Genomic DNA, 18923 nt, shown 5'->3' on the forward strand with positions numbered 1-18923 from the left:
GTAGCCCCGTGCTAAACAACTTTGGTCCACCCACAAGCTCCACATCTTTAGTTATATAGATTTCTTGTTTAGAATCTAACCTTTAGATACCAAAGCAACCAGCCCTGGCATTAATGTTCTTGAGAGAGCGAGAGATTATAAATGTTTAGTTTTAATTTACGTAAATAAATGCATTCAACTAATGTTAATGAAATATTTTTCTCTCTACAAAACTTAAAAGAATGCACTTATGTACTATGTTAAACTGAAATAAAATTAAAACAAAAAGTATTCATTCAGGCTGTTGTACTTATAGAGAAATTCTGTAATCTATATACATTAGGGTGGCCCCAAAATTAAAGTTGCGGATGTTCCCACCTAAAATGAAAATTTGATTCATTCTAAGACTACGTTTTGAAATTTTTTCGTCCTGGGGTCAATATTTGGCGAGCTGGATCAAAGGATAAAAAGGTCCTTTTTTGAGGTTTTTTCCATTTTTTCCATATTTCTTCCAAAGGAAGTATATGTAAATTTGGTATCATATGAAAGGTCTTTGAGAGACGCATTCAATTGGTTAAAAGAAATTTAAAAAAAAAAATTTTTAATTAAAAAATTTTATAAATTTTCGACAAAATTTTAGTTTTTTTTAATTTTTTCATAGAATTTATTCAAATACATAGATGAAATTTCTTGATCATAAACATCATGTAATTTCACCGAAATGGTTTTTCTCGTTTTTTAAAATTCAATCCAGTTCAATGTTTATTCAAATTTGTTTAAACCTAATTTCATCCCTATCTGAAAATCTCTGTACTCAATTCATAGTATATGTAATGGGCATCAAAATAACTCAAATTTTATAAGCTTTCCATCGATGTATAAATTCGTATACTTTTCTTTTGCTACACTACGAATATTTAAATTTAAGCTAAAACATTATTCCATAATAATAATAATAATTTGCTTTTGAATGTTGTTGTTTTTTGTCGTTTATTTTTAAAGTAATGAAGAATTTGTATAAAATCATTGACAACTAGTAAAATTTTAAGAGAAAAATTTTTCTCTTTTTTTTTAATTTTTACAAAAAATCTTATATATGGTCACCTTAAAATCAAAAGGGCATAACAACCAAAAAAATAAAATTTTACATTTTGATTGGAAATAATACATTGCAACATAACACATTTTAGAACACTGTTGTCAACAATACCAATTTTATTTATTTTTATTAAAGAAAAATTCAAAGGGCATATCAGACATGATTGTGTAGGTTGGGAGATAATAAATGTAATAACAAATCATTTTTATAACAAAAATAGTTTTCATACTACATATTTATTATATACTTATTATTTATTATATACTTCGTCAATTCACAATTCCAACACTCAATTTTAATTGTCAATCGTACACGGATTTAATAGATTGGAAAGAGGTAGCCTTCTCAGAGCCCCCTTGCATTCAATTTAACTCAACAGAACAATTAATGAAATACAACGACTCAAGCAACATTCGATATTCCAGGTAAAACATTATAAATTCTCATAAAAATCGCGATAATAAAATTAAACTTTTTACTAGAAAATTATTTTATCTTTGGTTAAGCTATTATGTATAAAATCGCGATATTTTAATATTATTAATTCCATTCGGATTTTCTATGTCATTCACAAAATACAGAACGATTTGTACATTTTGTCAGTCAATCCATGCTATCAGTAATCAAAAAAAATCGACCTTCTTATATTGCTAATAGAATATTTTCTATGAATTTATATTTTTAAGTTTTAACTGTTAATTAATATTTCTCATTTAGAAAACAATATACTAAATAATGTAAAAATATATGTAATAAGCAGTTTTTCACATGTTACTTAAAATTAACAACAACATTCCAAAGGAATAACATTAAAATAATCATTATAGCGCGATGTATAGTAAATGTTTTAGCTTAAATTTAAATATTCGTAGTGTAACAAAAAAAAGTATACGAAATTATACGTCGATGGAAAGCTTATAAAATTTGAGTTATTTTGATGCCCATTACATATACTATGAATTGAGTACAGAGATTGTCAGATAGGGATGAAATTAGGTTTAAACAAATTTGAATAAACATTGAACTGGATTGAATTTTAAAAAACGAGAAAAACCATTTCGGTGAAATTACATGATGTTTATGATCAAGAAATTTCATCTATGTATTTGAATAAATTCTATGAAAAAATTAAAAAAAACTAAAATTTTGTCGAAAATTTTTAAAATTTTTTAATTAAAAATTTTTTTTTTTAAATTTCTTTTAACCAATTGAATGCGTCTCTCAAAGACCTTTCATATGATACCAAATTTACATATACTTCATTTGGAAGAAATATGGAAAAAATTTAAAAAACCTCAAAAAAGGACCTTTTTATCCTTTGATCCAGCTCGCCAAATATTGACCCCAGGACGAAAAAATTTCAAAACGTAGTCTTAGAATGAATCAAATTTTCATTTTAGGCGGGAACATCGATACCTTATTTTTTCTCCATACAAACGGGGCCACCCTAATATACATATATAAAAGAGTAACGTTACTGACTGACTGATTCATCATCGCACAGCCCAAACGGCTGAAGCTAGAATCACGAAATTTTAACTGTGGGTTCCTCCCTCCCAACTTTTTGGAAATTCGAACGTTTAGGGGGTAAAAAAGGGTAAAAACGGGTTAATTCGGTAACCTTATATCTTCAAAACTAATAAAGATACAAAAAAACTTAAAATAGCATGTTACTCCATTTAAAAAATAAGCTGACAGGTGTTTCGTACTTTTTGGAAATTCGAAACTTTTAGGGGAGAAAACGGGTAAAACCTGTATTTTGGTACTTTTTTTGCACCCTATGTATCTTTTAAACCAATAAACATAGAAACAAATTTTAAATCGCATTCTTTAATTAACAAAAAATAAAAAATATAAGTTTGGTACTTTTTGGAAATTCGAACCCTTCAGGGATAAAAATTGTGTTTATTTTTGGTACTTTTTCATAAAATATGGGTTTCTATAATTTGACATAGACATACGAATATTTTATTATGAGCTCCCACCACAATACAGAAATTTATTTGAATTAAATTTTACCAAAGCAATGGGGATAAAAAAGGTACCAAGAAGGGGATAAAATCGGGAAAATACATTTTATTTGAAATTATTAAGCCAATTTTGATAATTTTTTTAACATTGGTTCCTGGATTCATACAAAAATTAACTAACAGGGTGTTATTTGAACCTCGAGTGCCAAGGTGTTTATTGGGCCAAATCCGGGTAAACAGTTTGGTACTTTTTTTAAAACATATTTTTTCTTGGGCACATTAACACAGATTTTAATATTTTGAGACATGTCTGTGCATAAACAATTTTGGCAAAATGGAATATTTTTAAATTTCAAACTTGAGGGGTGTTCAAGGAAAAAAGGGAATTTGGTACTTTTCTCCTAATGGTACTTTTTTAACATTTTAAATTATTTCAGTTATCGACATTAAAGTTAGCTGATATGTATCTGAGTGAAGTTAGTGTTAGGAGTAGGGGATAATATTTAGGTACCAAAATATGAGAACTTAACTATAGGTACTTTTTTATTCATCTAATGGTACTTTTTGAATTTTATATGACAATGGATTTAGAAACATGAAATTAAGCATACTCGGTCCTAAGTCAGTGAGAATTGTAGGGGGAGACTTTTTGGTACTTTTTCTTTATTCGAATGGTACTTTTTGTAATTTCTTCACCAATGAACCTAGAAACATTAAGTAAAGCTTATATGGACCGGAGTGAGAGGGAATATACAAGTGCCTGATTTTTGGTACTTTTTGTATATTGTAGCGGTACTTTTTGAATTTTCTGTAATAATGGACATAAAAATATGAAATTAATCGTATATGTTCTGAAGTGAGTGAGAATTCTAAGGGGAGACTTTTTGGTACTTTTTCTTCATTCTAATGGTACTTTTTTGAATTTTCTATAACAATGAGCTTAGAAACATGATATTAAGCATATATATAGTCCTAAGTGAGTGAGAATTCTAGGGATAGACTTTTTAATATTTTTTAATTATTCGAATGGTACTTTTTGTAATTTCTTTACAAATTAACCTAAAACCATTAAATTAAGCTTATATGGGAGTGAGTGGGAAACCACAAGTGGCGGCTTTTTGGTACTTTTTATATATTCTAATGGTACTTTTTGAATTTTCTGTAATAATGGACATAGAAATATGAAATTAGGCGTCTATGGTCCCAAGTGAGTGAAAATTCAAGGCCATACTTCTTGGACATTTTTTTTTGTTCTCATAGGTTTTTTTTTTTAAATTTGCTATAATAACGGACCTAGAGTTTCCAAAAAACCGAAGGCTATACAAATTTAAAATTCAAACTTGACGGGTTATGGTTTAGTGAGTGCGAATTCAAAAGTGATAATCAATGGTACTATTTGTTAATTGCAATGGTACTTTTTGAATATTTTATAATAATAAACCTAAAAATTTAAAATTAGGCACACATGATTCTGAATGAATTTGAATTCACAAAAGATGACTTTAGTGGTAACTTTCATTTGCATTTCCTATAATAATGGACCCAGAAATATGAAATTAGACATTTACAATCAGATTAACAAAGGGAGACTTAATAGTACTATTTCACTCTTCTAATTGGGGTGGCGAAGCGCACAGGGTCAGCTAGTAGTGTCATATTTCAAGGCATATTCATTTGGGGTATTCACATGGTCTGCTATTAGTCATATTGTCATAATGTCCTAATATATTAAAATAGTTGTTGTTGTTGTTATTTAAACAAAAAAATAATTATTTTATGACAAAACAATAAACATAGTTCAAATAGTGTTGTTAGTTTAGAACGTTTTTGTTTGAAACACAACAAAAATTTATTTAAACTGTCATAATATATTATGACAATATGACCAAATAGTAGACCGTGTGAATACCCCAATTATAAGGTGGTAAGGATAGCACAGCTTATTATTATACCCTTCGCCATGAGCGGAAAGGATATTTATAAGTTTGTCAGTATATATATTCTGGATAGTTATAGATAGCGAAATCGATTTAGAAATGTCCGTCTGTCCGTCTGTATGTTGAAATGAACTTTTTGTAGCCCCCAAATAACTTAAATACATGATTAAAACATCAATATATCGGGAATTGTTCCGGCTCGGTTGATATTAAATTCGACAAAAGCGGCCCATAAATGGCTGAGATATAAGGAAAAAAACGGGACAACCTCGATTCTATCTGGATTACTAACCCCCATTAACACAAAGTCTGGTTATGCCTTAACTAATAGTTATACAGTCGGTTAAAATTATATTTGTATGAAAACTGTCAGTATAACTATTAGTTAACACATAACCAGACTTCGTGTTACTGGGGGTTAGTCATTAATATAGACAATATGGATATCTAATGATAGATTGCAACGATGTATATAAGGCTATAGTAAGTTGGACTTAAAATTTTTTCATAAACATTTTTTTTTCTCATAAATAATTTTTCCAAAAAATTTTTTTTAAAAAATTTAAAAAAATAATTAAAAAACAATTTGCAAAAAACATAAATTTTTATAAACAATTTAAAAAAAAAGATTTTAAATTTCCCAACCACTTCATTCTAAATAGTTTTTAACAGGTATTGCAACATCGGGCCGATGCGTTGTCATGATGGAATATTACGGTTTTCCGCCAATAATCGCTTGAAACGAATCAGTTGCGTTCGGTACAGGTTGCCTGTGATGGTCTAATCAGGTTTCAGCAGCTCATAATACATATTACCCTTTTGCTCCTTTTAAATATAGAGAATTACCTTACAGCCAAGGATATTTGGTTTTTGTGTCGATTCGTTTGGTTGACCTAGCTTCACATACGATCTCTTACACTTTGGGTTATCGTAATGAATCAATTTTTCATGGATAATTATTCGGTACAAAAATGATTTTCTTTTATAGCTTTCAAGCATAATTTTGGACATGCAAAATCGTCTTTCGCTTTTGAATGAATCCTGCTGCTTTGAAATAGCAACCTAGGCGATCTTTGTCTTCCGTTTCAAAATTACCAATGCTGAACCTCACAAACTATCTCTCGCACGTTGAAACCGATGGAACACATTCGCCATAAGCTTTGGTGAGCAATCGGTAAAGCAAAACTTCCCGCATATGACGATTTATTGGTACAAAATTCGACATTTTCGAAGCAAAAAAAAAACTTTGTTGATTACACTATAATGTTCAATTACTAAGTAGGAATAAATGACAATATTTTTCCACTTCTTACCAACGTATCGCGAATTGATGTCACGAAGTATGCTACACGTTAATATTTATCGATCAATATATATTGTGATATTTGGATAGCGATCTGGATTTCAGAATATTAGGCTATTCTGCGATCCATCAATACTGCATGCTACACGTTAAATAAATGTCGCGATACTGGATCGCGATCTGAAATCCAGATCTCGATCCAAATATCACAATATATATTGACCGCGATAAAGTATCGCGATATTTATTGAACATGTAGCATGCAGTATTGATGGATCGCGATCCAAATCGCAGAATAATCTAATTTTTCGTGATCCATTACAATGGATCGCGATCCAAATATCACAATATATATTCAACGTGTAGCAGTGCCTTATTATTCCAAAACAGTAGTAAATTGTGCATTGAGAGGGGAGAATTAAATCTAAGATCAAAACAATTGATCAGTGATACTATTACTGATCAAAACTACTAGAAAAAAACATGTAACATTTTAAATTTATTGAAATCAATTTGTGTTTGAAAATAAAGCATAAAAAATTAAAAGTAAATTATTTATTTTACTTCTTGTTCATGGCCGCCCAGTAGAGTTCAAGTTCATTGCCTTCCCAGTTGATTGACTTGGTAAAAACACTAGAAAACATAAGCAAAATATAAAAAAATAGGAAGAAAAGGAAAGAAATTAGAAACAAACACACAAAAATAAATAAAAAGAAAAAAAGCGAGTCATAAATATTTTATAAATTTAAATATGTAGATGTTTATCTTCCTGTCATCAATATTCAACATGGTAGCCGAATTGCACAATTTTATACGCCAAACACTCTTCTAACCTGTTTCCTTAATCCAGTTACTACTAACTATTTACCATATTAACTATGACCATCCTCATCATCATCACTACTTACGTATCTTTTAAAAGTTGCAAAACTTCCTGCTCCTTTTTAGTTAAACCCTGATAAAATGCCTCCAAATTTATGTCCAACAGCTGACGTGTTTGCATACCAGTTAGAAATGTTGTAACACCATCCAGTTGCATACAATAGTGCATGGCCAGTTTGCCAAGTTCGATATTAGCCTCTTTACAGATATTTGCTGCCTTGCGGCATAACTGCTTGTGTTCATCGTTTGTGGGATGCCAGGGTTGTGGACCACCATTCGTTAGAAGGCCAAGGGCATGAGCACTGGCGCATACAATGCCCATGTTTTCTTTTTGAAAGAAATCAATGTATGCTTTAAGGGAATCATCGCAGAGGGTATAGCGGGCATAGGATAAAACGGTCTAGATTGAGGGTAAAACAAAAGAAATTTTAAGAAATTATGTTTAAATGAATGAAATTAATTTAAAATATTTTCACAAAGAAATTCTAATAACTTAGATCTGACATAAATACATTCTACATAGTCTATACGAATAATCAACCAAATCGATGCATAAATCGCCGAGATATAAATAAAACTCCGTAAAAATCCATAAAAACCTCCCGATTTTATCATTAAAAAACAATTTTCAGCAAAAATCCGATTTTTCTTAAAAAGTTTTAATAAAAAACCGATTTTCAACAAAAATAAGATAAGAACAAACAAGTAAGAGAGCTATATTCGGCTGTGCCGAATCTTAGATACCCTTCACCAAATTATACTTAAAAATATTTTTTTTTAAATATTTTTAGGTAACAAAATTTAAATTTTTTTTTCAAATTTTTAAAAAAAAAAGTTTTTTTAATTTTTTCTTTTCTGTTTTTAAATTTTTTTTTAAAAAAGTTTTTTCAAAATTTTATTTTTTTAATTTTTAAAAAAAAAATTTCAGCAAAAAAAAATTCCGGTTAAAAAATATTTTTCCCGATTTTGACCCATTGTAGGTCCAACTTACTATAGCTTAATATGCATCGTTGCAATGGACTTTGAAATATCTATCATTAGATATCCATATTGTCAATATTAATGACTTAGTAATCCAGATATAGACCAAAAATAGGCCAAAAATCGATTTTGTCGGATTTTAAATAGCAACCGAGCCGGAAGAATTCCGAATATATTGATGTATGAATCCTGTATGTAAGTTATTTGGGGGCTTCGAAAAGTTGATTTCAACCGACAGACGGACATGGCTTAATCGACTCCGCTATCTATAAGGATCCAGAATATATATACTTTATAGGGTATATGTATATATTCTGGATATACAAACGGAATGACAAACTTATATATACCCTTCTCACGAAGGTGAAGGGTATAAAAAAAGATTTTTCACAAACAATAAATCAAGATTAGGACAGGGACCCAGAATATAGTATATATTAGGGTGGGTCAAATTGTAGGGGTCCGAAAAAATGTACAAAGGCTCATCTCTATTCTTGTTCTAGGGATCAAGAAACTGCCGAAGGAACCATAGCTAAATAATAAATTTCTAGCCCCCGGTTTTTATTGTGAGAAAGTAAAATATTGGTAAATTTTCACAACAATTTCCTAAATTTCTCAAAAAAAGGGCGATAAAATCCAAAAAAATACGAAAAGTGGGAAATAAATTTGTAACATCTAAACGGTTAGTCCGGTTTGAATGAAATTTCACGTGTCCAAAAAAGGAAGTGTTGTCGACTATAAGTTTTCAATCAGGATCTCATGGGTCCACCAACGACGCGGTTAGAGGTCCTCAAAGTAAAACACCTCGGGATGTTAAATTTTCGTTTGTGTTCTGATTTCAAAAAAATTACACATATAGAATATCATAGTCAAGCACTACAGAAAACCTAGCTATCATTTATCTTTTATAGCTTAGGAGATATTCGCATTTGAATATTAAATTTTCAAAAATTTTTACCCAGCCCACTCCAGTTTTCTGATAGCAGCGGTTCCAAAAATTTTCCGATTTTCTCCAGTTTTCCTTCATTAGAATAACAACATATGTATGTGTCAATTAAAAAAGAATTGTTTAAAAATCGGGACTAACTCGAAAGTTATATGCATTTGAATTTAAAAATTTAAAAAAATTCGATTTTTTCTTGTTTTTTGGGATAAAGTATCTTTTCTTTTTAAGTTATCTAAAAAAAATGTAAGAAGATGTATTTAGGAATTTATACTTTTTGAAAAGCTAACTTTACATTAAATATTTTAAATGAAAAGAAATTTGAAAATTGTTGATACCGAAGGTCCATCCAAAAAACGCCTACTTTTTTCAAAATTTGTTTTTATTTTTCAATTTTAAAACTACATTTTCATATTTTTAAAAATTTTGTTAAACAAATTTCAGAATTTTTTGATCATCTCATTTGGGATTTATTGAGAATATAATAGAGAATAAAAATATGAAAATATCTCCTACAGTTTTTATGTACCTGCTATTTAAATTAAGCAATTTTCGAGAAAAACAAATTATTTGGCCATATTTTGACAAATGAGCTTACTGAATTTTAAAAAGAACCTATTGAGAATATTATAGTCCAGATAATTCTAAATATACTCTGAAAGTTTTTCTAAAATTGGAAAACGTTAAACCTTAAATCATGAAGGTCAAAGGTCAAATTTATCAATATATGGAATTTCTCATGGAAAGATAACTAAATGTTATACATTTTTGGGCCGATTTTGATAAAACTTAAGAAAAATATAACATGGATAACACATTGGGCTCATTCGCCAAAATATGGCCAAAAAATTAGTTTTTCTCGAAAATCGCAAAATTTATATCGCAGGTACGGAAAAACTATAGGAGGTATTGACATACTTTTTTCACATTTTTATTCCCTATTATGTTGTAAATAAATCCCCATGTTATGATCAAAAATTCTGAAATTTGTTTAACAAAATTTTTAAAAATTTGAAATTGGAGTTTTGAAACTGCCGTTAAAAAAATTTAATTTTTTTGGTCATACCTGCGAATAGGTGAACGGTATCCTACGAGGACAAAAACTCATATACAAGTAAATATGGATATATTTTAAGTAAAAATAAGCTTTTATTTTAATATTTCTCAAAATATGTTAATTTTGTTCATAAATTTCTTGTTCTAGTGGCCTGAGTCACGTTAATGGCCTGGCGATTTTTTAATAACTTTAACATTTTTTCACCAATTTTTGTCTTTTATATGTTATTATAACGACAATTACGTACACATTTCGATTCTTTTAAATTAAATTTTGAAAGTCATTATTTAATGGCAAAATTTTTACAAAAACTGAAAAAATTGCATATTTTCCCCTTGTAAATGCACCTCAAAACTTCAGCGTCGTTCCGCCACCAGTTAACGTTATCCTATCATCCTAATATTTTACACAATGTGTTTCTACAATACATAGAACAATTCTAGAGGGGGGGACGGTCAAAATTCGCAATTTTATTTTTTTGGAGCACTCTACTGTGTATACTATTTCAAAATGCCGCCAATAAGTATTTTGAACGCAGTAAAAAAGCAATCACGCATCGGTTTTATAGTTGATGCTTTCTTTGATAATTTTCTATTTACGCACACAAATAAAAAAAGAAAAGAATATAGAGAATGGCAGACTCACAAATGGAAGTAATATTATTTTTTTTTGGATAAAAAACTTAGGCCCTAATTTTGTAAATCACGTCACCAAGTGATATTTATGTGGAAAGCAAAAACAAAATTTCAAAAATTTGAAAATGTTGTTTTTGTTTTATATACAAATTCTTAACAGAACAAACGCATCAAAATTCAAGTGTTGATTTGCCTTTCATAATTTGAAAATTTTGTATATAAAACAAAAACATTTTCAAATTTTTGAAATTTTGTTTTTGCTTTCCATATAAATATTACTTATATATAAGCACCAAATAAATACATTTATATATTTTTCAGTGAAAAAATGATAATTTGCATTATGTTCATTTCATATCGTAAATGTAAATGTAAACAAAGTACATAGTTGCATTGTTTAGGAAGTTTAAATATGTACATAATTAAAATACCGTAGGAGAACTGCATACAAACTTTGTATTGATACATTTTGGAAGTCAGCCATTGTCTATATTAATGACTTAGTAATCCAGATTAAATCAAAAACAGGCCAAAATTCAAAAATCAACCATTTGTGGGCTGATTTTCTCGATTTTAAATGGCAATCGATCCGGGTCTTTAAGGTATATATTGATGTATGAATCATACTATATGTAAGTTATTTGGGGGGCTACTGAAAGGTGATTTCAATATACAGATGGTCAAACGGATATGGCTTTATTGATTCCGCTATCTATAACGATCCAGAATATATATACTTTCAGAATTGCCACTCATTGTTATAAGGATATAAAAATATGATTTTCACAACACTTATAAAAAAACTGGTTTTAATTTCCGTATGCTTAGGGCCTACTGTATTGTTCTCCTCTATCGCTTTATAAATTTTATTGAGACATATTTATTTTAAACAATATTTTCTACACTGCCCTTAGAATTCTTCTTAATCTTAAATACTTACATCAAATCTTCCATTAGCAGCTTTAATGCATTCCTTTAAAGCTTTTAAAGGATAAGCAGTAACACCAATATATTTAGCCTTGCCTTCCTTAACAATTTTCTCCAATTCCGGCAGACATTCATTGATAACAATATCAAAATCTTTGGTAAATTCTATATCATGAATCTAAAATACAAATAAAAATGAAAGTATATATAACATAAATAAATAATAAACTGAACTCTCCATTTACCCACCTGTATTATATCCACATAATCCAAACCCAATAGTTGTAAACTTTTCTCCACACTTTCACGGGTCTTTTTGGCGGAGAAATCAAACATGCCCTCAAAGGTGGGCTTATAACGGCCCACCTTAGTGGCCACATAGTAGGCGGAGCGGGGTACCTCCTTTAAAGCCATGCCCAATACCTCTTCCGAACGACCTTGGCCATAATAAGGAGCCGTATCAATATAATTTATACCGGCTTTAAGAGCTTTGTGTATTGTGGCGATAGCCTCATTCACATCAAGGTCACTTGAATATATTTTTAAAACACATTAAACATTTATATTGTAATTTAAAAGCTTCATTAATATAAAATAGAATTTCAATTGAATACTGTGGCTTTACCCATAAAAAGAACTTAAAGTTCCAGTGCCCAAGGAAAGTTTTGAGACTTTTAAATCGGTACGTCCCAACACACGATATTCCATTTTCTTACACAATTCTTCATCATGAAATCCCTTGGTAAAGGTAGCGGGCAGGTTAGAGGAAGACATTCTCAGTTGAAAATATATAAACAAAAATAAACTGCAAACGCGCTGCTCCCTATTTGTTAAACGTTCAAAAGCAAACTGTTTATAAATTTAGCGGCATTTGTTTAAATTGCTCTTCTAAACAACAAACTTATTTAAGTTTTTATTTTTATTTTTTGCATCCATTAATGATAAGAAAACCCATTGAGATAAACAAAGAGTACTTGTTATTTTACTCATATACATATAATACTTATTATCAGTCTTGCAGAGAGTATTTAATTAAATACTCTTAACTAATATGTAGCTGTACATACTTATGAAACAAAATTTATTGCGTTTGAATTCATTGCAAATAAATATTGGTTTTAAAAGATAACGTACAAAAGAAAGTACCCAGTTGGTACTAATTTGAATATTTTGTAAGAGATACTAAAATACGAGCCGAACTACATTCTGGCATTTTAACATCATTGTAAAATTGTTCATTTAAACAATATCACACAAATTTTAATGACAATTATGCACTTTTTGACTCATTACCCACTTCAGCATTTGGACACGTATTTATATTTGTGTTTTACAGAGGCTGAGTTTAATTAGATTGTAACGTTTTTAACATTATTTAACCCCTTGACGGTTGAGTAGTTTTTGCTCTTATACGAAGTACAAGAAACCTTTAGGGAATTTTATATGAAAACGCATTTTTTAAACATTTTTTTGTTTTGATTTATTATTTACTAATTATACATGTATGTATAATGAATGTTAGAAAAAAAGTTCTTTTATATATAACATTATGAGTTTTATATGAAACAAGTAAGAGTGTTATATTCGGCTGTGCCGAATCTTATATACCCTTCACCAAATTATACTTCAAAATTTTAAATATTTTTAGGTAAAAAAAATTTAATTTTTTTTCCAGTTGTTTTTTTAATTTTTTGGAAACAAAATTTTTTCGATTGTTATTTTAAATTTTTTTTTTTTAAATTTAAATTTTTTTTTTAAATTTAAAAATTTTTTTTTTTCCGATTTTGACCTATTGTTGGTCCAACTTACTATGGTCTAATATACGTCGTTGCAAATGTCTTTGAAATATCTATCATTAGATATTCATATTGTCTATATTAATGTCTGAGTAATCCAGATATAGGTCACAAAATAGGTCAAAAATCGAGGTTGTCTTGGTTTTTTCCTCATATCTCAGCCATTTGTGGACCGATTTTGCTGATTTTAAATAGCAAAATTCTCGAAAGCATGTCTGACAGAATTATTGAAGATTTGGATCCCGAAGATATCTGGGGTCTTCAGAAAATTGATTTCAACAGACAGACAGACAGACGGACGGACATGGCTTAATCGACTCCGCTATCTATAAGGATCCAGAATATATATATTTTATAGGGTCGGAAATGAAAAATGTAGAAATTACCAGTGTTTAAAAAGCTACGATAACTAACAAATTTTTAACTGTTGCTACAACTACTGCCTCAAAAAAGTGTATGTAGCGGTAGCATTTGTCTTTTTTCGTTTTCTTGTTTTTTTAAAACTACTGCTACCTTCAAAATATAAAACTCTTAACAGAGCAGTAGTAATAAAACATGAATTGTAAATGGAGTAGTAGCATAAAAATACAAATCATTGCTACTGCTCTATATCGAGTTTTAATTTTTAAGGTAGCAGTAAAGTAGCAGTTGATGCAGCAGTTAAGGTAGTCAAAAAAGAAAATCTTCAGTCATAACACCAAAATTGACAGAATTAAACACTGTGTGTTGTTTTTGTTTTGAGAGAGTTTGAAAGAATTATTCGATTTTATTCGTCTCAGATGTTCGTGTTGCTAACAGAAAGATCGTGTTTTCTGTGTGTATAACAAAAAAGCCGAACTTTTGTTTACAACACGACCAACATACACAAATATACATACACAACAACAATACATAATATAATTTTTTGGCTGAAGATTTTTATTTTTGACTTATTTTATTGCTACCTCAACAGCTACTTAGCTGCTACTTCAACTGCTACTTAACTGCTACTTCATCTACTACCTCAACTGCTACTTCTATTACTACTAAATTTTAAAAGTAGCAGAATTAATAAAAAACTAATGACTGCTACATCAAAACTTTTTCTTTTTTAAGGTAGCAATAGAAAATAAATTACTCTGGTACTTTTAAATTTTTCTTTTATTAGTACTACTACAACTACTGCTACCAAAATGTGAAGGTAGCAGTAGTAGTAGTAATTATTGACTCCGAGTTTTTATTAATTTTTTAACTAGACTACTTGTGTTTTTTCGTTTCTACTGCTAATATATACCCTTCTCACGAAGGTGAATGGTATAAAAACATTTAAATCTCAATAGAAACTAAACTATTGGTCGGATCGCTTTGATTTTTTTTAAACGATTCTAGATAAAATTTCCTTGGAATACAATGGGGGGGGGGGGGCATGTATACTTTCCATGGACCATCAAGGACTAATTTCAGGTTGAAAATGATTACGTCTTCAGTGATCTTCAAACACCCTCCACCACATTGAAAGTACATCAAGCAGAGAGAAAGTTCCACTAAAGCGTCACATCAGCAGTTTCTCACTTCATTCCGGCTGGCCGATTATCCATAGTGCGGCAGAAGCACTGCTTCTCCTGGGAAGTTCTACCACTGATGACTGTGAATAGATCCGAAATACCAACTCAGAGGACTAGAAGATCGTAAAACTGAATCGCGATTTGAGCAGGTTGGCATAAATGGTTAGATCAGCTAAAGAACTTCATTTGAGTTCATGAGTTGGCAAGTTGTAGTCTACACTTTGGTCTCTCTCTAACCCGATGAAGAAGGTTGTCATGGTCGCTATGAATTTTGTGGATACTACCATGTATTTGAGTTTTCTCGGCTTTTTATTGAGCATCCCGAGAGAGACATTGCGAAACTAAGTGTTGCTCGCAAACTACACAACCTTTCAAACTCGTTCAAGGAAGGACGCGACTGAGAGACAATCTTACAGACCGATTTTCCTTTTGTCACTTGACCCAGCTGTCACCTACCAGCAGATCGTCACTAACATGGGGTCCGTAAAATACACAGCACCACCACAACAAACGTCTTTGCCAATTAGACATTAAATAGCTAAAAGCAGCAGAAGCTTTGTGATAGGCGTTACAGTAGTCACGTCAATCACTCCATTGTCTTCCAGAATATCCCGCATTCCTCAATGCCCAACAACATGAAGATGACAGTCGTTCGTAGAGTGTAAAGACAAATGCTCACCACCTCGTACAGTTAATCAAGGAGTTCCTCATTGTGGATTAGCCACTTTTATTTTCTTGTATACCCACCATCAATATGTCTAGGAGTCTAGGTCGTACATAACTTTGCAAAGTATTTAATGTTGTAATAAAGCTTATTTACATAACTATATTTATAAGTGATTATCGAACAAGGGACTTCTTGGGGACTTGAATCAATTTTGGTCCGAACTGAACAGAATTTTATGGTGATTACTGATAAAACTGAATGTGTTCCAACGGTTTCAACATGCGAGAAATGGTTTTTTCGCTTCAGAAGTGGTGATTTTGACACGGAAGGCGAAGATCGCTCAGGCCAGCCAAAAAATATTGAAGACCATTACTTAATTAAGATTGTTGTAAACAAAATCATTGGGAGCTATTCAAGCATTAATTTCAAAACGTTTGCGAGCAGCAGGATTCATCCAAAAGCAGGGAAATTTGGTACCATACGAATTGAAGCCGACGGACCTTGAAAGACGTTTGAATGTTCGAAATGCTACAAAAGAAATCATTTTTGCACCGAATCATTATTTGCGATGAAAAATGGATCCATTACGATATTCCGAAGCGTAAGAGAACATATGTGAAGCCCGGCCAACCAGCCGAATCGACACCAAATCCAAATATCCATGGTGCTAAGCAGTATTCTCTGTATTTGGTGGGAACAAAAGGGGACCTATCTAGTATAAGCTGCTGAAATCTGACCAGGGAACCTGTACCGAACACAACTGATTCATTTGAAGCGAGCATTGGCCAAAAAATGCCCAGCCACATGTAGCAATACCTATTAAAAAGTATTTGGAATATTTTGTTTCGATCGAGACAGTATCATTCTGACCATCTTCGTTTTTGAAGACATATGGGCCAATGACTCCACCAGCTCATAAAGCGCACCAAACAGTAACTTTCTGTGGATGTAATTGTGTTTCGACAAAAGCTTATGGATTCTTCTCACTCCAAATGCGACAATTCTGTTTATTTGCGTACACATTCAACCAAAAATGGGCTTCATCGGAAAAATAGAATTTTGAATGGAAATTCAAAATCAATATCAATTTGTACTTCAGCCCATTCGCCGAATTTGCGGCGCAACGACGATGGTCGATTGAAATTCATAATGAAATTTCAATGCAAACTAAACAAAAAGCAACTATCAGCTTTTTAACTTCTACCTCTCTAAACTCCCAGTGCCCCCACAGGGTGTGGAGCTTATCACCTATGCGGACGACTGCATCATCTTGGCGACAGGTCACAACGTTGATGAGCTTTGCGGTTTGGTAAATGGTTATTATCTCAACGAAATCCACAATTTCTTCACTGCACGTAACCTGCAGCTATCACCAACGAAGTCATCGGCAGCACTCTTCACGAAGGACGAAGGAGGTAAAACTGAACTTAGGCATCATGGTCGACGGCGTACAAATTCCGACAGTGAACCACCAGAAAATGTGACAAGCACTTTTGATAGCCTTTTTACCTCCTCAGCACACGCATAAACTGCGAAATAGGAACAAGGTCCTCACGCCACTAGCCGGCAGCACTTGAGGTATGGACAAAGAAACCTTGCTAGCAACCTACAATATGATTGACCGGTCAGTGATTAACTATGCTGCTCCAGTGTGGTCGCCTTCGTTAAGTGATACTCAGTGGTGAAATATTCAAAGCTGTCAAAATGCAGCCTTAAGGACCGTCACAGGCTGCCTCCAAATTACCTCCAAACACCACCTTCACGAGGAAACTAAGGTTCTACCGGCCAGGGAACATAACGTCATGCTGACGCAACAGTTCATTCTGGGTTGTCACCGGAGAAGTCATCCAAACTTCGACATCATACAGTTGGAGACTCCCCCGAGGCATGTCAGACAGGATCTTAGAAAATACGAGGAGAGCATAAAGAGGTATGTGCAGGATCCATTTGATCGCAGCTCGTATTTGACAGCTTTGAACAACAGTACATAGAGACGACATCAATTCCACGGTAGCAGGATACCGTATGAATGTCGTACTTGGAGGTCGCCCACCACCGATAGCAGACGCCGAAAAAGTTCTACCGCGTAAAACAAGAGTCGTTCTGGCACAACTAATATCAGGATGGAGCAATAGGCTTAATGCCTTCTGGTCCCGCATAGACCGTGCCGTCCTCAACTTATGCCCAGCATGTGGTCAGGGTACCCATGATACCCTCCACATTTTCAACTGTCCAGCCAGATTTATGGACCCACCCAGCAGAAGTAGCACAATTCCTTGGACTTGATCACAAAGTATACAGAGGTGTCACGAGACAGAAAATAATCTCTTTGCTATTTGTCTCTCTCTCTCTCTCTTTACAAACTACCCTTTTCATCGTTTTGTTTATTTCTTTGTTTTGATTACATTACTTTGTCTACCATATTCGCATTGTGTATAGCGTTTTGCTTTAAATCATCAATGATCTATATATATAAAAGAGTAACGTTACTGACTGACTGTCTGATTCATCATCGCACAGCCCAAACGACTGAAGCTAGAATCATGAAATTTTAACTGTGGGCTCCTCCCTCCCAAAAACGATCCGATAAGAAGGGATTTTTGGAAATTCGAACGTTTAGGGGGTAAAAAAGGTTAAAAAAGGGTAAATTCGGTAAACTTATATCTCAAAAACTAATAAAGATACAAAAAAACTTAAAATTGCATGTTACTCCATTCAAAAAATAAGCTGACAGGTGTTTGGTACTTTTTCGAAATTCGAAACTTTTAGGGGAGAAAACGGGTAAAAACTGTATTTTGGTACTTCTTTTGCACCCTATGTATCTTTTAAACCAATAAACATAGAAACAAATTTTAAATCGTATTCTTTACTTATCAAAAAATAAAAAATATAAGTTTGGTACTTTTTGGAAATTCGAACCCTTAAGGGATAAAAATTGTGTTTATTTTTGGTACTTTTTCATAAAACATGTTTTTCTATAATTTGACATAGACATACGAATATTTTATTATGAGCTCCCACCACGTTACAGAAATTTATTTGAATAAAATTGTACCACCTCAATGGGGATAAAAAAGGTACCAAAAAGGGGATAAAATCGGGAAAATACATTATATTTGAAATTATTAAGCCAATTTTGATAATTTTTTTAACGTTGGTTCCAGGATTCATACAAAAATTAACTAACAGGGTGTTATTTGGAA

General features: G+C 31.6%; 1 protein-coding gene across 1 annotated transcript; it reads right to left on the reverse strand.

Moving 5' to 3' along the window:
- Positions 1-6776: 6776 nt before the first annotated feature.
- Positions 6777-12546, reverse strand: LOC135948887 (uncharacterized). Its single transcript, XM_065498339.1, has 5 exons — positions 12339-12546; positions 11963-12242; positions 11727-11891; positions 7197-7570; positions 6777-6921 (listed from the first exon to the last, which is right to left on the reverse strand). The coding sequence occupies exons 1-5, from the start codon at positions 12485-12487 to the stop codon at positions 6849-6851; spliced, it is 1041 nt and encodes a 346-aa protein (XP_065354411.1). The 5' UTR covers positions 12488-12546; the 3' UTR covers positions 6777-6848.
- Positions 12547-18923: the final 6377 nt, after the last annotated feature.

Source organism: Calliphora vicina, chromosome 1, assembly GCF_958450345.1.
Source record: "Calliphora vicina chromosome 1, idCalVici1.1, whole genome shotgun sequence".
In the NCBI taxonomy this organism is placed as follows: Eukaryota; Metazoa; Arthropoda; class Insecta; order Diptera; family Calliphoridae; genus Calliphora; species Calliphora vicina.